Consider the following 18,591-nt stretch of genomic DNA (forward strand, 5'->3'; position numbering starts at 1 on the left):
GGTACTGTAGCGTCAGCAGCGGCTTCAAAGAATACATTGACATCATTGAAATCTTCTGGTGCCATGTCTTTCGTCTTGACCACCTCCCGGTTACAAATCCTTTTGGGGGGTCGAAGCGCCTCTGTCCTGAAATGTAAATAGACTTTCCCAAGTGGACCGCCCCGCCTGGAACGATGGGGTGTCGATTTGATCGAGAACTTGCAATGAGTCAAAGGTCTAGTCAGAATGGATCGGTAAGCCAAGGGCTTCATTGTTGAGCCAGAAACCTGACTCCCTGGTATTCTGGGAGGGTCTGAGTTGGACAAAGGACACCGGTAAACAGTGGTTTGAGGGGTAAAGGGGCTTCCTGGCCATTGGCGGGGAGAACAAGGCAGACTGGAGAAAGGTACCAGGCCGGCAATCCGGGGTATCAGAGAGGAATTTTGCAACGGAATGATCTTGATTGGCCACATGAAAGTTGTACATTTGTATACGAGGAGGACCCGGGAGATATGATACACGAGCCGGAACGGAATTCAAAGGGGTTCGAAAATCGATTCACCCCACAAAGTGCTCAGCCCGGTAAAGTTGTGGACCGGGTGCATGAACGTTGATTCACGGAAGCGTTTGGAGACTCGGGTCCTGTAAATTCAGCGGTGGTAGAGTTGGGCTAGAGTAGCGAGAGCACGATTTTTGTGTGTTTTATTTTTTCGTTGGCCACGGATGGAGGCCATGAATCACAGACTCTGGTCAAGGGTGGAGAAGAGGATTGGCGGTTGGTCGGCCGGAACTGGTGACCGCATGATCATGTGACGGCAACTTTAGCGAATTTCACATGATACTCAATTGCATCGGAAATGCCTAAAGCGTGAATCTCTTATAAACTCATTCTCCGTCGTTCTGCAACTTCACCTCCATCCACTACCTTCTCTCCATATACACATCCAAAATGGCCCAAGTTATTGTCGTCGGTGGCGGTCTCGCCGGTCTCTCTGCTGCTCACACTCTCCTCGAGCGTGGCGCTAGCGTCTTGTTGCTCGACAAGCAACCGTGAGTCCCATGAACCTCATCTATCTCCCCACCCAGTCTGACAGTTTTATAGTTTCATGGGTGGAAACTCTACCAAGGCCACCTCTGGTATCAACGGTGCTGGAACCAACTCCCAGCGCCATTTGAACATCCCCGATACTCCTGAGACTTTCTTCGCCGACACCAAGAAATCCGTATGTTTTTAGATCATCTTTGTCCAATGCCCGTCGTTTATATATCCTATACAGGCTCGTGATCTCGCCCGTGACGACCTTATCCGAGTCCTCACCTACAAGTCCGGCGATGCTGTCAACTGGCTGCAAGACAAGTTCCAACTTGACCTCTCCAAGGTCGCTCGTCTCGGCGGCCACAGCCAGCCCCGTACTCACCGTGGTGATGCCCAGTTCCCCGGAATGGTATGTCTGGCCCTCTTCTGTTGCACTTGAACCAGCGCTAATAGCACATTCTTCCAGGTCATGACCTACGCACAGATGGAGCGTCTCGAGGATCTTGCTGTTTCGGACCCCGACCGCGTCAAGATTATCAAGAAGGCTCGCGTTACCAAGCTTCTCAAGGACGAGTCTGGAGCCGTCGTCGGTGTTGAATACAGCCACGCTGACAAGACCCACACTGCCTATGGCCCTGTTGTTCTCGCCACTGGCGGTTATGCCGCTGACTTCACTGAGGACTCCCTCTTGAAGAAGCACCGCCCCGAGTTCTGGAACTTGCCCACCACCAACGGTGAGCACTGCACCGGTGACGGCCACAAGCTCGCCCTCGCTGCAGGTGCCAACGCCGTCGACCTTGAGAAGGTTCAGGTTCACCCCACTGGCCTCGTTGACCCCAACGAGCCCGACGCCAAGGTCAAGTTCTTGGCCGCTGAGGCCCTTCGCGGTGTCGGTGGTCTCTTGCTCGACAACACTGGTGCTCGGTTCGTCGATGAGTTGCAGCACCGTGACTACGTCACCGGCAAGATCTGGGAGAATGGAAAGGTACGTCATTTCCCTCTAAATATTTGGCGTGATGCTCATCTTGCTCGGCAGTACCCCATCCGACTCGTCCTTAATGGCCAGGCCTCCGATGAGATCGCCTGGCACTGTAAGCACTATGTCGGTCGTGGCCTCATGAAGCGATTCGACTCTGGTGAGGCCCTCGCCAAGGAGTTCGGTGTCGCCCCTGCCGTTCTCAAGAAGACCTTCGAGGACTACAACCAGTCTGTCCGCACCAAGAAGGATCCCTTCGGCAAGAAGTTCTTCCAGGGCGAATGGAAATTCGACGACTTCTTCCACGTCGCTATCATGACCCCCGTCCTCCACTACACCATGGGTGGTCTCGAGATCGACGCCGAGTCTCGTGTCCTCGGCACCAACGGCAAGCCCATCCCCGGTCTCTTCGCTGCTGGTGAGGTTGCTGGTGGTGTCCACGGTGCCAATCGTCTCGGCGGCTCCTCACTCTTGGGATGCGTCGTCTTCGGTCGTGTCTCTGGTGACTCTGCCGCTTCCTACCTTCTCCAGACCCAGAGCGCTGCCGTCCGCAAGGCTGGTGGTCGTCTCGATGCTTTGGCCGGCCAGCTCGGTGCTCCTTCATCCCAACCTTCCCCCGCCGCCGCTCCCACCTCTGCCGCCGCTGCCCCTGTTGGAAAGACTGCTGAAGCCGAGTACACCGTCGAGGAAGTTGCCAAGCATAACACGAAGGATGATGTTTGGGTCATCATCGACGGCCAGGTCCTCGATGTGACTAACTTCCTCGCTGACCACCCCGGAGGTGAGAAGGCCATCCTCCTCTACGCCGGCCGCGACGCCACCGAGGAGTTCAACATGCTTCACGACGCCAAGGTCATCCCTCGGTATGCTCCCGACACCGTCATCGGCCGAGTTAAGAAGCCATGAGCATGAGACGAACGCTTGCTTTCACTCCTGGACTAAAAGTAGCATCGCACTCTGCTAGATCCTCATTACCATCCATTACCACTGCAATATTTATCTACTACCCAAGTTATAACCGGTGTATTTTAGTACTTCGATTTATTGTATTCTTTTATTTCCCTCTCTCTGAACTCGCATTCCGGCACGAAATTTTGTGTGCAAGTTTCGATTTGAAAATCGTTTTGGAGCCTCAGGCTTGTGATTTAGATGAGATCATCGGCCATACTGTTATCGCGTTTTCTTGGCCTTGTTGAGCGGAATCGTTGCCGCGTTGCGACATGGGGACGACATGGGGATTGGTGATGGTGGCAAAGGTCTGCTCAAACCGTCATGGTACGCTCCAGGAGTTCGAGCAGCAGCTCGTCAAGCTCGAGTTCAAGCGACAGCAGCAGAGGAAGCAAGGATGGCAAGAAGACTCGTTGGTGGAAACGCGTTACTGGCAACCAATCTTCCTCTGGTTCCTCCTCGAGTGCTGGTCGTGCCGCACGCAACGCTCTTTTACTAGGGATGGTCCAGCAACTTCTGCCTTCGGGAAACAATGCTCCAGCTTCTAGCAGCAACCAACCAACTTCGACTGGTGCGACAGAAACTTCCCCTTTACTTCGTCCATTCAGGTCCAGGAGCAGCAGCAGCAGGAACAGCAGCCACCACCAGGTTCCAGAGCAACAACACTCTTCTTGCGATTCCAATCCTCGAATTCGAGCTGTCGTTTGGGGATGGCTCACCGTTCTATTCGCTGTTGCTTTGGTGCTTTTGCTGCTCTTCGAAGACTTTCATGATTTTATTGGCCCCTGGTTCGGCGCTATCCCAAAGGATCCTGCCCTGGCTGCCTTGGTTATCCTTGATAACGCACCAGTCATTGTAAGTAGGTCCTCAGTGTCTATAGGCCGCGGCTGAAAAGTGGCATGTCAGGATGGGCACATTGGTGAGAATTCTCAAAAATAATGTTTCGTTGGTCACTCATTCTCGTCAACAGACCTTCCTATCGCTGTCCGAGGACGCTTTGCCAACAATCTGACGGCAGTGGACATGGAGTCGACCTTGCCTGGCCATGTCGATATCCCAAGACTTCGTGTTGGCAAAGTCGGAGGTTTCTTCTGGTAAGGTCACAGCCCCCTTGGATCGACCTTCTCGAATTGACGTCTCTTTAAGGTCTGCCTATGTCCCGTGTCCACCGAACGGAGTTGATGATCCAGACTTTCTGAACGCCTCCTGGAGAGTCAGGTGTGTCGCGCCCAGTGTTGTAATTTTGGCAGGTTAGCTGACGAGACCCTAGAGACACATTGGAACAGATTGACGTCGCAAAGGGTTTGATAGCGAAGTACCCTCGTACATTCCAACTCGCGCTTTCGGCCAGTGACGTCGAACACGCCATCATTGGCAAGAAGATCGCAGGCCTCATTGGTGTGGAGGGGTGAGCTGCTCAGCTTTCCTAAAACTGACGAGGGCAACATACTGAGCATAGGCTTTGTCTACAGCGCGCATCAATTGGGGAATTCCCTCTCCATTCTGCGACAGTATCATGCCTTAGGGGTGCGATACCTCACATTGACCCACACCTGCCACAACGCATTTGCGGACTCGTGCGGGTTCCTTCCTGGTATCATTCCTCTTCATCACGGTTTGAGGTAAGCTGTATATGCACAGGTCGCCATTTAAACTAAACACCTATTTCGACAGTCCTTTCGGCGTTGCGCTGATTGAAGAAATGAACCGACTGGGTGTTCTGCTCGACCTGTCCCACACCTCCGATGAAACGGCGAAGCAGGCTTTGAGATTGACCAAAGCGCCAGTTATCTGGTCTCATTCCTCTGCTCGTGCGGTTCACGACGTCCCCCGAAACGTTCCTGACGATGTTCTCGAACTAGTCGGTCTGGAAGAAGGAAAGACTGATGGTGTTGTGATGGTTCGTACACACTCTTGGACGACTGGCAACCACGGCTCCAGAGTGCTGACGTCCCCAATGCATTCAGGTCAATTTTGCACCCTATTTCATTGCCAATCCGGGACAAGCGGACGTTGACGCTGTGGCGAATCACATTGAACACATTGCAACCGTTGCTGGCAAGTTGCAGTGAGTAGTCCGCCACACTTCGTAACGGCTTTCAAGCTAGCGATCATCTAACCATTCTCGTACAGTGTGGGCATCGGTAGCGATTTCGATGGCATTGGTGACGTTCCAGTGGGACTGGAAGACGTTTCCAAGTACCCAGCTTTGGTAGGCCACAAATATGGTTTGATACCATTGACAATTACTCACCAGTTCTCTTGCCAGATCGCTGAACTGTACGAGCGAGGCTGGAACAAGTTTGAGCTCGCTGGTTTGACTGGCGGAAACTTCCTCCGTGTTCTCAAGAAGGCAGAGAACACGGCACGCGAACTTCAAGCAGCAGGAACCTTGCCCAAATATGACCTTTATGACAAGCGGACGGACATCCCTGTTGCGAGAGGTACTGACGAGTTGTGAAACCTCAAATACCGCTTCTTATCGCTCCGAGGTACTGCTTCATCATTCTCTGGCCCATTTAATAACACTACATTACCCTATTCTCGTTGTAGCTATTATTATAAGTCGAATATACAACCGGGACAAGGGTGCACAGCCAGAAAGTGGAAGAAAAGAGATACATAAATAATAAACCATAAAGATACGTCAGAGGTAAGCCAACCGTAACAAAATCAGAGCAGTCCAGTGTTCACGAAGTCGTTCCGTAGAATGGCAGATTGAACTGCGGCCAGCGTTTGGGTTGTTGCTTCCGTGTCCTGCCATTGCAATTTGGGTGAATACGTTGATTGAGCGGAGGAAAGGGTAGCAACTGACCACAACGGATGTAAAATGAGCCAGGAATTCGCGACCGGGTGTAGTGTTGGCGAAGTACAACCGTTTAAATAATTTCTTGAACCCTGAAAAGTGAGGAGATTGTCAGTAGGAGCAACAACAAGATAATCAGCTTTGCACTCACAGTTCGACACTGTCTCGAAATCGTTAGTTTTGTCTCGGAATTCGGGGATGTGGTTCTTGACCAGAATACCGCTCTCGAGCTTCTTCCGCAGGATGTCGACTTTGTTCATAAACAGGATCTGCAAAAACAAATAGTTAGGACATTCTCATGAAGACCGAAGAAGCGCCTGTGAACTGACAATCTGGACTCGGGCTAAAAGTTTGTTGGAGCATATTGTTTTCCATAGCATGAAGGTGTCCTCGAGTCGGTTGATCGTCGGATCCTCAGCCAAAGTTTCATCAAAGGACGAGAGCGGCGCTAAGAAGATCAGCGCTGTAATTTCCTTGAAATATGGAACCCATGCGGCCCTCTGAAACATGGCAATTATGAGAATCACGGAAAGGATTGAGGCGATAATCGGGAACTCACGGATGTTCTTGCACCTGTGAAGGAAATGACGAGAGGTCAGTTCACGTCATTCGCAGATCATTTGTGACACGGCTATAGAGAGCTTGATAAGTATTCAATATTCACCTGCAACGTCGTAGATGATCCAGTCTGTCGGGCCATGATTGTTTCCTGGAAAACCTCGGTCAGTCCAGTTTGGAAGGGAGGCCACCCTGGCAGATGATTACCTCGGTCAAGTGTGAAGTGATACTCCTGCACGCCAGTTGTCCGCAGACGTGCACGAACGATATCGGAATCTGACGGTTGATAGTCGGGATGGAGGATACGAGCGAGGTCGTTGAGGAAGCTGTCAAGAATCACGTATCAGTCCCAACTGCGATAAGGGTGTAACGTAGCAATAGTGTCCACTTACAAGCCCGGGGAGTCTTCGAGATTAATTTCTCTACTTTTGAGGACAAATTGTGTTGCGGGGTCTTTCCATAGCCAGTCGATGTCGTCTGCGCAACTGGTGATCACTTGCAACCCTTTCCGCTGTGCGTCCAACTCCTTGCCACCAGAAGGGTTGCGAACCTTGGCCAGGACGGCCTTCCATCCTGTATTTGATTGCACACTGAACTCGTTCACTCGTTGGTCGTTCTCGTCAGTTTCCGAAGCGCCGGAACCAAGGAAAGCCTTCAAGTCCCTTTCGATTTGTCGAAGTACTCCCAATCTTCGGATAGCATTGCGGTGGTGTTCGGTGAGCGGAGTGAGCCGTTGTTGCGACGACGAGTCTTCAGAAGAGAGAAGTTGGGCGTTGTCGATCGTTTCGCTGAGGACGTCGAGGATGATGTTAACCGACCGCACAAGGTTGAGGAGGACCACTGCCTTCCATGAATCCCTTTCCTCCGCCCAAGACTTCTGAGCATAAGCCATCTGAAAATCTGGAAGCACGGCACGTTACGGTACATTCATGTAACGCTGTCAAATTGACGCTCACTCTTGATAGTGGTGGATTTGCCTTGGAGGATGATAGAATTAGACTTTACCATACATTGCCGCAAGGGATTATCTCGTACCACTCAAGCTCTGTCCAAGAACCAGGACCTGAACGGCCTCTTTCCGCTTCTTCAGGGCTGCCTTGGCTGCCTTCAGCTCTGCATCGATACGTTTGCTGACCTCGACAGCCTCCGCTTCTCTTCTTTGGCGCTCTTTCCTCTGTTCGGGAGTTTCATCTGGTGGGGGAGCCATAGCCAGTGTAAGGGGGTCGACAGATTCTCCGCGTCTGTGGCTCTTCATGTTTGGCAGAGGGATTAAGGAGGGATGGGGGAGGCGGAAACAGGGTGACAGTCACAAGGGTTGTCATTTAAATCATAACCTTTTCACGATACACGATTGCCGAAAGAACCCTTCGTTAATCGGAGGTATTCAGTTTATGATCGGAAACTGCAAAGGTTGAATTTGTGCGGTGTGAACGCAACTCGTCCATGGATCCATGGAGGGTTGCATGTCACACTGAACCCGGACGCAACCCGGACGTTGTACAGGCCTCCTCCCGTGCGTCGGCAACAGCAACCAGGGTGGAGACCCGAATGGCTTGGGCTCGCCATGGCCTGTTTCAGGCGACGGGCCTTGAATCTAGGACTGTATGGAAAGGATGTCATCAGTTTGTTGGGTGATATCGCGACACGCCATTTGACAGGTACTTACCAGGTGTGCTGTCGGCTCTTAGAAGTGGCTCAGTGAAGAGACTCTTCCACAAACGCGGTATACTGTATGGCTTCGGCCTGCAGGCTGGTAGTGCTTGGTCTAAGTACCCGCCCCGCCGTGGTCGCTATGGCTTCTCGAGAACCATGATCGCGTGGTTGACGAGAGCATTGGAAACGATCATGCCACCTGAGAGTCCGAGACGGATAAAAAATGTGTTGTCGACTCGCTGGGTGCTTACCCACTTGGGGAAGACTTTCGCAAGCTTTAGCTTTAATGCTTCTCTAAAATTTAGAATTTGAGCTCTTTCTTGCCCCGTCGAGAACTCGGTGAGACTTCCCGCTTGACGGGCCCCACACATCGGGTCCCGGTTCCGGTGTACGTACATACGTATTTAGTGTGGGCCAGCTGGAGCTCCACTGTGGACGGGAAAGTGTGGTCTCGAATCAACGGGCAGACTCAACGTACAGCAAACGCATCGTTGTCAGAAAACAAAACGACCACAGGTCGTCTTGTGAGGGTGCATACATTAGAGATCCCGCAGACTGATAGTAAGCAACGGTACGAATCAACGTACACTACGACGCCTTGATGAAAATGAAAAATAGTCCTCGTCATACTCAAGCCTTTACCTCCGCCGCCGCCGGAGTAACTGATTCTCCATTAGCAGCAGCAGCCGGAGCCTCGTCCTTTGTTTCCTTCGCAGAGGTAGGAGTGAAAACAGGCGAATTGATGGAGAGTTTGGAACGGGTGATGGGGACGGCGCTGTGGGGTGGTCGGGTTTCACCAGCCTCAGGGAGCTTTGGCAAATTGGCGGTGACGGTACTGGTGGGAGTGACATTGTCGTCTTCGAGGCCCATCTTCTTGCGTGCAATTTCGAATGTCCTCAGGAGTCGACGCCTGGCACCGAGTGCAGCGACACCCTTTGCCTCCAAAGCGGCGTCGTCGAGAGAGATCATTTCTTGCCAAGATAGCCCGTCGAAGCAGCTGGTGTACTTGTGGAGTCGAAGACTTCGGAGCCAGCCTGGGATGTCGTTCAACATCTCAGGTTCAAAGTCTTCGGGTTTTGGAGAATCCAAAGCAGGGCTTTCCAACCCAGCACCCAGACCGGCGCTCTTCAGGCCAGCGCTCTTCAAAGCTGAAGCGCGGAGACCGCTGCTACGCAAAGCGCTGACAGGATAACGGGCACTTGTGGGTGTGTTGCGCCAGTTGGCGACGCCAGGCTGCTTCTTTGCAGGTTTGGCAGAAGCGGCAGCGCCTCCTGCGCCAGTTGGTTGGACCAAGCCACTCATGATCAACTGGACTGCGAGGAGCTGAGCTTCAGGGGAAAGACCTGCGTTGGCGAGCATGTTGAGAGTGTAGGGGTTCATGGTGCTCAAGCCTGGGACTGCAGCAGACGTTGGGGCAGCACCATCTCCGGTCTTCTGGAACAAGGGAAGGAGGGGAGTATTCCCAGCGTTGGTAGCGTTGGTCCAGGTACTAGGGTCCTGGAGGTTCGACAGGTGGCTCCGCTCGTCCACGGCCGACTCCTTGGTGGCGGTGAGGGGAGTGGGGGTGGAGGGGGAACCAGGCATAGGAAGGTTCAAGCTGGGCGGGCGAGTCAATTTAGCGAGCTTGGGCTTGCCAGAGAGCTCGGCAGAAACTAAAACGAAGACATTTATAAGAAATCGATATCTCTCGAAAGTTTCGAGAAGTACGAACCAGGGGTATTGACTGGCTGATCCGGCTTGTGAAGACGCTGGATAACACCAGTGAAGAAACGGAGCTGATCCTGGGTGGAAATCTGGAGGAGGTGGTACATTGTCGCGGTTCGCTCAGTGATCGTGGTCTCCTTGAACCCTACAGAGCCAGTTCGTTTAGATTTAGATGAAGCGCCCAGAAGCAGGACACGTACATTGCTCGACAGTGTTCAATTCCTCCTTGTACTTGGGGTTGAGAGAAATCTTGGCGACATCGCTCTAATCACGGATTCGAGCTGAGCGCTCTGAGGGAAGAAGTAGGAGGATGCACTTACAAGCATGGATTCGTACTTGTTGAAGTCTTTGACCCATTGTTCGAAACCTTCGACGAAGGGGGAGGCAGGAGTAGGAGCTTGACCAGAAGCTTCGAGGGAGGCCAATCCAGACTTGGGAGCGGCCTTAGGCGCGGATTCAATGGTCGACATTGCGAGATCTCAATGTATTTGTGCGGGGGTGGGTTAGGACGGGGTACCAGGGACAAAAGAAACCCATATCTGCTCAGTTTCGCCTTTATAAGTCTGAGTGCTCTGGGACATCATTCGGTGGCAACAAAAGCTGCGTTGCGATGCAACCTGGCTGTGCATTTCTGATGATCCATCATGATGTCTGTTTAGTTTGATTGGCGAACACTGATCAGTGATTTCTACCAGAGCGCTCAACGCGCACATTCAATTGTTCGAGTCCTTCGACATTGGCCACAGAAATCAAGTATCATGGTAAGATGGCCACAGAGTGGTCACTATATACTTGCTGAACGTGCTACCTTCAGTCCCGACAACCAATGCTGCGTTGGCAACCACCATCGCATCTAAGAACGGCATGAAGAAGTCACCAAGTCTAATTCCGTCCACCGGGTTCTGAAGGTCGGCAAGCTCTGCCGTTTCGCGATCGAAGTCGGAAAGGAAAAAGGTACAAGGGAAGGTGGTAAGGATTGGTGCCAACAATGGATGGGTGCGGGGATTCTCTACATCCGTGGAAATGAACAAGGGTACGCCGACGCTGAAGGCGCTTCCAGACAGAGGAATTTGGGGTCGACGGCATCTTGCGGGCGAGCTCGAAGGGGTCCATTGTCGTAGTTCGTTTGGCAACGATCCCTTCTGGCGGGTACCTTGGCAGGGAGATGTATCGTTTCCGAATGAAAACTTGAGATCGTGGTGCAGTGTAGTCTTGACGATGTCATCTTGTTCGAGGCCAACGCTCTGGAGCAGTGTACACCATATCCGGGATATAGTTTTTTGTCGATTTGCATAGAAATCGCCATCGCCAATTCGAATATGGGCACCAAGGTAAATTTCGGACATCTCTTTCTTCACAAGCGCTGCAGCACGAGTTAAGGCGCGGTGGCGGAGGACCATGCTAGATTGGATGTTGCGTTGAATTTGGGCGCTGCTCGAATTGAGTAAGAGTCGGTGGGATCCAAACAGGGATCCAAGCTGGAGCAGCGGGGAGGTAGATTCTCGGAGTTCCGAGAGGAGAATATCCCTTTCAAACTTGCTCGCCCTATGAGAGGTGATATCCCCCGCGTCGCGAAAGCGATACTGGTACGGGTTCTCATCCGCGACGACGACTATGGCATCCTGAGAGAAGTATGAATGAATGCGAGCTATCTGGGATAAATCCTGAAGGTAGATGACAGGTTGGGTGGCGTGAACTGTAGACAGATCGAAAAGGGCAGTCCACGGTAGTGTCGTGGAGTCGGAGTAATGGAGACATTCCAAAGGGGTGAATATATAGTGGGGTATGGATGCGCAATGGTGTAGTCCCTCCCTCCCTGATAGAGCCAGTGTCTGGAACAGGCTGTCGTATTGCATGAAGCGAGTGGCCTTGGTGGCCAAGTGGATTGGTGGTGCAAGTAGGGTCCTATTGAGAAGTTGGGCCAGGACCACCGCATTTTCGAACGCTATCCGCTGGTTGTGAAACCCGCTATGGGGAAGGTAGGTGAGAAGTCGGTCCATCGCCATAGGTAGGACATTTGAGAGGCCGTCTGCAGTGTCAGCCAAGTCTGACGGTGCGCGAGCTGGTAGCGTTCCATTAGCCAGGGTCGAGGGGTCGCGCCAGGAATCCAAGGCCCACCTAGTTGAGAAGAGATAGTAAGCCGTGGCAAAGCACCCAATGCAGGCAAACGCCAACACAGTTAGCAGAATCGAAAAGTTCCTGTTGAGGAGGTCTTGTTGGTGATTTGTTGGGCGAGACCGTTTGGCCGCCTTGTGGAAGTCGAGGGGGGCTACGGGCTTCATTGAACGTGGGGCACGCATCCTGTACGTTCCTCGCTCAAGAGAAACAGAAGGGGACGCGTCAGAGGCTTTGGAGTCGCGCAATTTCAGGGAAAGCATCGCGGTGGTCGATGACAAGGGAAAAACGAGGAAACCTTGAGCTTAACTTGCATGGGTCCGTTGATGGGGAAGCGCCCACATGGCCAAATGTGTCCAAATAAAGGTCGATCACAGGAGTCGACGGCTGCTCTTGGCTTTTCGTCCGCGATTCCGCAAGGAAGATGAGGTTTGCTGCTGCTGCATTACGTTTAAACTTGAATCGCGCTTCTACACTGCTCCGGTATAGACACACACAAGCAGCACCCCGACAACCACCGCTTGCTTTCGTATTCGACATTGTTAGTCTTTCCCTCGCGTCTCGTTCCTGGTCCTGACAACACACTGTGTAGGATGGCGTCCTCATCCGAGGTCCAAACGTTCTTCCAGCTGCTAAAAAAGCACTTAACACACTACAAGGAGACAATCCCTTCCGAATGTATGTTGTCCCCCTCCAATTCCTTCTCTAGATGATGTTGATTAAGCATTCGTAGGAAGATACCCTACATTTTGGTTAGTGTCATTTCACAGGCACCGAATCATCAAGCCAATACTCAGACAGGATAGCTCACAAATGGAGGCGGAGTCACAGAGGCTGAGAGATCGCAACGCCTTTCGGCCCAATTGGGCGTCCCGGTGCGTGTTCCTCCTAACCAACCTATGTAGGCCCTGACCATCCTGCCCACAGATAGCAGAATCTCAATACATTCAAGCACATACCATACTCAAGAAGCATGCCAAGCAATACGCAAATAAACCTGTCCTTGTCCTCGGTGGGAAGTTGGACAAGGTTCGAAAAGTCGCTGAGCAGTCAGTATTCTGGTCAAACACCAGCTCGACTACATGTTGATCCCATCATCCTGCAGCTACGGTTTCCAAAAAGTGTATACGACCTTGGATGTGCTCGCTTGGAATCCAGCGTTGGTGCCTTCCTTCGTTTAGCGTCCGCCTTCCATCTCACTTCTCAAAGTGTCTGGCCTTTCCACCAGCTCACGGAAGCAGAGAAAGCTGTCGCCAGGGTGGGTGCTTCCAAGCGCGTCGAAAATATGCTTGAAACTAAAACAACCGCTTGAGAAGCCCTTAGATTTCTCGAACGAATCTATATCTGCCGTATTCGTGTTTCATGATCCAAGGAACTGGGCACTTGATGGTACTCCTCCTCACCCTAGCTTCGTATTTACCTGACTTACCGTCGACCTTTTCTGCAGTCCAAATTCTATGTGATATTATCCAGTCCGGAGGCGTGGTCGGAGGACCCCCTATGCCTATCGAGTCCATCTCGAATCCAGTCAACGTGGTTTTCTGCAACCCGGATCTCATCTGGCGTTCAGACTTTCCTCAACCAAGGCTGGGTCAGGGTGCCTTCAGGGAAGCGTTCCAGGCTGTCTTCAAGGTGCGCTCACTCGGATCCCGCTTGGTGCCGACCACTGACTTAGCCCATAGGCTTTGACGGGAAGCAATTATCCCCACGTTCAATATGGCAAACCCTCCAAAGAGACTTACGACTTCGCGAGAGAGGTGCTGACGAGCCACTTCCGCGAAGAACTCGGCCACAGCCCCTTGCCACCCACTTTGTACGTGCTTTAGTCCTAGGCGGTCGCTTGTACTAACATTTCGTCAGGTATATGATTGGTGATAACCCTGAATCTGGTAAGGTTTTCCCCTTCACCTTTCGATCTTGTTGCGTCACCTGCGCGTTGCTCAGATATTGCTGGAGCAAATGGAGCCAAGTGGAATTCGGTCCTTGTCAAGACTGGCGTCTATGACCCCGAAAGAGGTCCACCGAAGCATTCTCCTACCCACATCGCTGAAGACGTTGATGAAGCTGTGAGATGGGCCATCGAACGCGAATATGCCAAGCATATCCATTCCGGCCGCAGTGCCTAAGGAAGGAGGTACAAGTTCCCATTTACTTTCAGTTTAAATGAATGAGGGACACGCATCAGAACGAAATAAGGCTGTCTTTGCATCCCGTTTTCGTTTAGCGCTTGTAGATTTGAGCCCGGTGGTGCAAAGGTTTCCCACTGGTAGATATGGGGCTGTCATAGAGTGATGTAGTTGAATGCATATTTAAATGTACTGTTTCGCGATTTCCGGAATTGCAGGACCGATTCGTGATGTAAAAAGTTGATGCAGTTGACACATTCTGACCCGCGCTTAACTCTTTGCACCACGACTGCCACCTCGATGCACCTCGTCCGCGTCTGAACCCAGACTGTGAAACGTTGGACCCGGTGCTCACGGATGCTGCCTGCGCCGGCCACTGAATCTCGGAAAAGGTCCTTCAGACGGCTCACGTCGCCCCGCAAGAGAGTACTCGACTCTCTTCTTGCGCGGTCTAGGGCGACCAACCTTGCGGTTCTCATACTCTCGGCAATCTGCTTGCTATCCCTCGTGTTAAACGTTCACCACCAGCTTGGATCGACATGGGCAAGATCGTCAGAGCACACCGCAATTGGGTTATTCTCGACCATCACCAGACACCGCAAATCGTCCAATCTGAACCACTTGGTTGTGGTGCCGTGCCATGCCATCTGGAAAGGTGTGGACGCGGCCTCGAGGCTCAACGAAGATGATTGGATCCTCGAACACTATCAGAAAGGGACGTCCCAGGTGGATGTCTTCTTTCGACACATTGTCGAAGGGTGAGCTCCCCCCTTCCATGATTCACCATTCATCGGCAATACTGAGCTGGAACCTTGTTCTGCTCCAGGGCGAAGCTCGCTAAAAAAGACACCCGTTCGCTATTAGTCTTCTCTGGGTAAGCACATTCATTCACGCAACAGCGTTGATTGCTTGACTGATCGCAACTGAAAGTGGTCAAACGAGGCCAGCCTCGACAACCACCGAAGCAGAATCATATTTGCGGCTTGCGATAAGCGCCAAACTTCTCGACGAACCCGATCTCGACCCTGTTTCTGAGCGCGTTACCACCGAAAACCATGCTCTTGACTCCTATCAGAACCTTGTCTTTTCCATCGCTCGATTTCACGAGTTCACGGGCGTGTACCCAGAACACATCACCGTTGTAGGCTACGATTTCAAACGGGCACGTTTTACGGATCTTCATCGTAAAGCGCTTCGGTGGCCTGTACATCGCTTTGGGTATATCGGGGTCGACCCCGATGATGACCAGCACAATGCGATTGCTCGGGAAGGCGAGGCAAGTGTTTCGATGTGCTAATTCTGTGCATACGCGGGCTGATTCATCCTCTCTTGGAATTTAGTTGAAAAACGGGTATCAACCTTACTCAGTTGACCTATACGGTTGTCATTCATTCTTGCTAGGCAAGCGGCGACAACGGAATCCGTTCTCAAGGTTTCATTCCTACTATACATCAGCACCGGAGCTCGCGCCCCTGTTTGACTGGTGCCCCGATTCTGATGGTTTGGAAGACAGTATATTCAGAGGTTCGCTTCCCTGGAATCGCGATTAATGTTCCTTCATCCGGCTCGGATCCACGACAAATACCACAAAGCGTGTTCTGCCTTAAAAGGTATTGGAAGCTAACGCCAATTTCAACATATATATCTTATGGAATTCCTGAGATTGCATTGGCGCTTGAAAGCAAACATGCGGTGCTATGTGGCTAAATCTTTTGCGCGATGGCGGACACGTTCTCCAAGTAGACGGATAGCCGGCTGGCTTTGTTGAGAGGCGGTGTGTCTGGGCTCCAGTGCGAGCTCAAGGGTGCGCCCATGTACACACCTTCTCGGGCGCTGTACATGCTTGCCATGCTGTCGCGGTGACCCGGGGAGAGGCTGAGCGCAGGTGGGCGCTTTCCGCTCTCGCGGCGGCCAGGTGGTGTGCACAAGATTGTGGGCTCCGCCGCGAACTTTACCGTCTTTGAGATTCCCTTTTCTGCCCGATCTGCAGAGTAGGCGCCGTAGGTTGTCGAGTTCTCCCGAGATCTGGGAATGAAGTACCAATTGCCCAGTCGGAGAGATGATGCTGGGAGAATGCGTCGGGTCGTGGTGAAGACGATGGCGTTTAGCAACCCTGACAATAGATACACAGAGCCGCTGTAGGCAAGTGCCAGGTCAGTATGTTTGTCGTGGAGCATACAAACGGTGAACTAACCTAAACACAACCCACTCGAAGGATACCTTGATTCCCGACCAGCTTACGAACTGAACGATGACAATTGGGGTGGCCAAAATGGCGTAAGTTACCTGAAGTCGGGCGCAATTTAGGCAACGGGGGGAGCAGTCTTCGCAGTTAAAACTTACCGGATACCTAAATGCAATGTTAGTTATAGCCTAAGAGAATTGATCATTCGCTACTCACAACAGCATTTGCTTTGCGGCGACCATGGTCTGGTCGTTGTCGAAGTACTTTCCTGATTCATCACCGTCCATACGACGGAAGGCGAGTTTCCAGCCATTCCGAACGATATTTCCGCGAAGACGGAAGAAGGTCAGGGTGTATAGCACCATGCTGAGGGCAACGGCCAAGAGTATCTGTTACCGGGTAGGTTAATTCAAACATCGGGGTAAACATGTTGAAGTAATTTGCACGAACCGGGACCCAGGCAAGGCTATGATTTGACCTAAATCAGAACAGGCCACGAGGAATGGGTAAAGGGTAGTACGCACAAGACCTGAGAAAACGTGTAAACTGGAGAAATCCAGCACCAGCGTCCATCGATCCCGTCTGTAAACCGGACGTAAGGATCTTTCGAACTCCTCGGAAAAGGGAGAATCAGGACATACAGAAAGGGATTATTTCCTTGCGCGCGATGAAAAGCGGACCGGATCCCACCAGGAAGAAGATAACGGTCCAGCCGAGGCCTAAGGCAAGCCAGAGGACATAGTTCGCGATCCTGAGTTCTAGGAATAGAACACAGAATGTATGGCCGGCGATAACCTAGGTTGAAGTTTGTCAGTGGCCACAGCACTAGCAGACCATTCTTGGGAGTCCATGTACCAGTGTCCAGACAGCAATCCCAACATCTGCAATATGCTTTAGAGCCGCTGTAGGGGAATTATTCAGTTTCCACCGGCAAAGGAGGCGAAGTCAGGAAGCCCACCCTGGGCAGTGCAGAATTGCCCAATCACGATCATACGGTCCTGTAGCCATTGGATACTCAGGGCAGTACCGAGGCCTTGAGGCAACTGGTTAAACGGGGTGGATCTACGATTGAGTTACTCGTGCTCTTACATTGAAGAATCCAGCATATTAAGAGGCAGATGAAGTAGGCGGAGACATGGCTGTGGATGAAGAGCGCTTGTCCTTCGACTTTCCTCGAATTGACGGCCGATACCTGACGTTTTAATCGGTAAATAATTTCATATGGGTCCATGAAGTGTTTACACATACACCGATGGCCACCAACAGCCCGAACACCGCGAGAAGGGACAGAAACGATACTGCAACGAGGATCTAGAGGTTTCCCGGGTCGACATGAGGTATTGGACGAAACTGGTCGAACGTACCGAGACGCCGGTGGATTCCATTGCCGAAGCATACACAACAGCGAGAGGCGAACGCAATTGCTGGATCTCAGAAATAGAGGGAGACGACATCTCGTTCTAAACCTGTAGAATAGAGGGTGTAACGGTATGCGCGATTCGGAGGATCCTGCCTCGAAGATGCAGAGAGGAACCGGCCTCGAAGATGTGTAGATAGCAGCACTTGACGGTCTACGTCGGGACGATGCTGGTGGTCAGTCAATAACCTGGAGAGAGCGCCCATCGCTGAAGCTTGCTTCCCGGTACATACAGTACAGGTTTCAGCTGGAGTGGGTCCTCGTGGGAACACACAGCCATTGACCTTGATCATGATGCGCCGGATGCCAGTGGGATGGGGCCTCCGAGAACGAGGGTGTTAAAAACCTATCCACAATGCAATTACAAGTGCATGATACAATAACTAATGTTACAACGAGCGCTCATAGTACATACACATTCGAATGTAAGTGTCGTTAAATAGTTTACAAATATCCACCGTCATGGGTTGCCCCCCACCACTTCGACCCTGGATCTGACTTCGTTCCGACTCCGCCGAGAATAGTCCTCCAACTCATACCCGGCGTATCTATGAGCGAACCGGTCTCTCCTGACCGTCCGTTCGACGCGAACCTGAACTCCAACATCATCCGGAAACGTAACTTGGTGGTGGTTAGGCGCGTTCGGGTCGACCTGGACGGTGGATCGTGTGAAGTCGAAAGGCACGCCATGTTTACTGTCCAGGCGCGATCTGACGACTCGGCTGACCTCGCGCGCAGTGCCTACATTTTGGCTGATGGTGACGGCCTCGTTGTAACTACCCTCATCCCTTTCCCGAGATGCATCTGGTAGCGATCGACGATGAATTTTCACGATAGAAACGGTAGAACACCGTATCACGCACCATAGAGATGGATTAGAAGTCTCTGCGACATGATCCAGGCCACGCAATATCCCAAAGATGACCTGTGAAATAGCATTGAGTGTAAAGATAGCTGCTTCAAGTTACACTATGAACTTACGCTGCAGTCTGTAGTTTGTGGAATTGTTAACGCTCGATCACAAGTTTCGCAAGTCTACGAATGTACACACCTGAATCTCGGATGCCGTTTTATATAGAAGGAGATTT

At 51.9% G+C, this 18,591-nt stretch overlaps 9 protein-coding genes across 9 annotated transcripts; 5 read left to right on the forward strand and 4 right to left on the reverse strand.

Annotated features, from left to right (window-relative positions):
• Positions 1-928: 928 nt before the first annotated feature.
• Positions 929-3,058, forward strand: CC1G_02036 (fumarate reductase; the record flags this gene model as incomplete). Its single annotated transcript, XM_001830348.2, has 5 exons — positions 929-1,029; positions 1,082-1,202; positions 1,257-1,424; positions 1,482-2,000; positions 2,052-3,058. The coding sequence occupies 5 exons, from the start codon at positions 929-931 to the stop codon at positions 2,895-2,897; spliced, it is 1,755 nt and encodes a 584-aa protein (XP_001830400.1). The 3' UTR covers positions 2,898-3,058.
• A 205-nt stretch (positions 3,059-3,263) lies between these two features.
• CC1G_02037 (dipeptidase) lies at positions 3,264-5,483 on the forward strand (the record flags this gene model as incomplete). Its single annotated transcript, XM_001830349.2, has 10 exons — positions 3,264-3,794; positions 3,846-3,858; positions 3,910-4,033; positions 4,086-4,157; positions 4,210-4,347; positions 4,412-4,561; positions 4,614-4,839; positions 4,907-5,007; positions 5,073-5,151; positions 5,209-5,483. 10 exons carry the CDS (start codon positions 3,264-3,266, stop codon positions 5,398-5,400), a joined length of 1,626 nt encoding a protein of 541 aa, XP_001830401.2. The 3' UTR covers positions 5,401-5,483.
• Positions 5,484-5,612: 129 nt separating this feature from the next.
• CC1G_02038 (hypothetical protein) lies at positions 5,613-7,577 on the reverse strand (the record flags this gene model as incomplete). The annotated part of the gene is made up of 10 exons (XM_001830350.2): positions 7,339-7,577; positions 7,260-7,280; positions 6,696-7,203; positions 6,511-6,629; positions 6,410-6,454; positions 6,305-6,318; positions 6,075-6,245; positions 5,897-6,014; positions 5,755-5,837; positions 5,613-5,696 (listed from the first exon to the last, which is right to left on the reverse strand). The coding sequence occupies exons 1-10, from the start codon at positions 7,556-7,558 to the stop codon at positions 5,613-5,615; spliced, it is 1,383 nt and encodes a 460-aa protein (XP_001830402.1). The 5' UTR covers positions 7,559-7,577.
• Positions 7,578-8,418: 841 nt separating this feature from the next.
• On the reverse strand, positions 8,419-10,173 carry CC1G_02039 (hypothetical protein). The gene is made up of 4 exons (XM_001830351.2): positions 9,981-10,173; positions 9,861-9,924; positions 9,668-9,805; positions 8,419-9,608 (listed from the first exon to the last, which is right to left on the reverse strand). The coding sequence occupies exons 1-4, from the start codon at positions 10,128-10,130 to the stop codon at positions 8,587-8,589; spliced, it is 1,374 nt and encodes a 457-aa protein (XP_001830403.1). The 5' UTR covers positions 10,131-10,173; the 3' UTR covers positions 8,419-8,586.
• A 236-nt stretch (positions 10,174-10,409) lies between these two features.
• CC1G_02040 (hypothetical protein) lies at positions 10,410-12,038 on the reverse strand (the record flags this gene model as incomplete). Its single annotated transcript, XM_001830352.1, has 1 exon — positions 10,410-12,038. The coding sequence occupies one exon, from the start codon at positions 12,036-12,038 to the stop codon at positions 10,410-10,412; it is 1,629 nt and encodes a 542-aa protein (XP_001830404.1).
• Positions 12,039-12,199: 161 nt separating this feature from the next.
• On the forward strand, positions 12,200-13,901 carry CC1G_02041 (hypothetical protein; the record flags this gene model as incomplete). Its single annotated transcript, XM_001830353.2, has 12 exons — positions 12,200-12,316; positions 12,368-12,453; positions 12,509-12,527; positions 12,582-12,650; positions 12,703-12,824; positions 12,881-12,934; positions 12,985-13,033; positions 13,092-13,164; positions 13,223-13,407; positions 13,458-13,588; positions 13,636-13,664; positions 13,720-13,901. 12 exons carry the CDS (start codon positions 12,200-12,202, stop codon positions 13,899-13,901), a joined length of 1,116 nt encoding a protein of 371 aa, XP_001830405.2.
• Positions 13,902-14,258: 357 nt separating this feature from the next.
• On the forward strand, positions 14,259-15,451 carry CC1G_14200 (hypothetical protein; the record flags this gene model as incomplete). Its single annotated transcript, XM_002911621.1, has 4 exons — positions 14,259-14,659; positions 14,728-14,775; positions 14,832-15,183; positions 15,242-15,451. The coding sequence occupies 4 exons, from the start codon at positions 14,259-14,261 to the stop codon at positions 15,449-15,451; spliced, it is 1,011 nt and encodes a 336-aa protein (XP_002911667.1).
• Positions 15,452-15,544: 93 nt separating this feature from the next.
• Positions 15,545-17,750, reverse strand: CC1G_02043 (hypothetical protein). Its single transcript, XM_001830355.2, has 12 exons — positions 17,451-17,750; positions 17,335-17,397; positions 17,176-17,278; positions 17,045-17,119; positions 16,942-16,988; positions 16,728-16,881; positions 16,611-16,668; positions 16,537-16,552; positions 16,303-16,475; positions 16,245-16,251; positions 16,096-16,187; positions 15,545-16,037 (listed from the first exon to the last, which is right to left on the reverse strand). Exons 1-12 carry the CDS (start codon positions 17,538-17,540, stop codon positions 15,605-15,607), a joined length of 1,311 nt encoding a protein of 436 aa, XP_001830407.2. The 5' UTR covers positions 17,541-17,750; the 3' UTR covers positions 15,545-15,604.
• A 108-nt stretch (positions 17,751-17,858) lies between these two features.
• CC1G_14201 (hypothetical protein) lies at positions 17,859-18,314 on the forward strand (the record flags this gene model as incomplete). The annotated part of the gene is made up of 2 exons (XM_002911622.1): positions 17,859-17,928; positions 18,028-18,314. 2 exons carry the CDS (start codon positions 17,859-17,861, stop codon positions 18,312-18,314), a joined length of 357 nt encoding a protein of 118 aa, XP_002911668.1.
• Between the last annotated feature and the right edge of the window lie 277 nt (positions 18,315-18,591).

Source organism: Coprinopsis cinerea (assembly GCF_000182895.1).
Source record: "Coprinopsis cinerea okayama7#130 chromosome 3 map unlocalized cont3.3, whole genome shotgun sequence".
Classification (NCBI taxonomy): Eukaryota; Fungi; Basidiomycota; class Agaricomycetes; order Agaricales; family Psathyrellaceae; genus Coprinopsis; species Coprinopsis cinerea.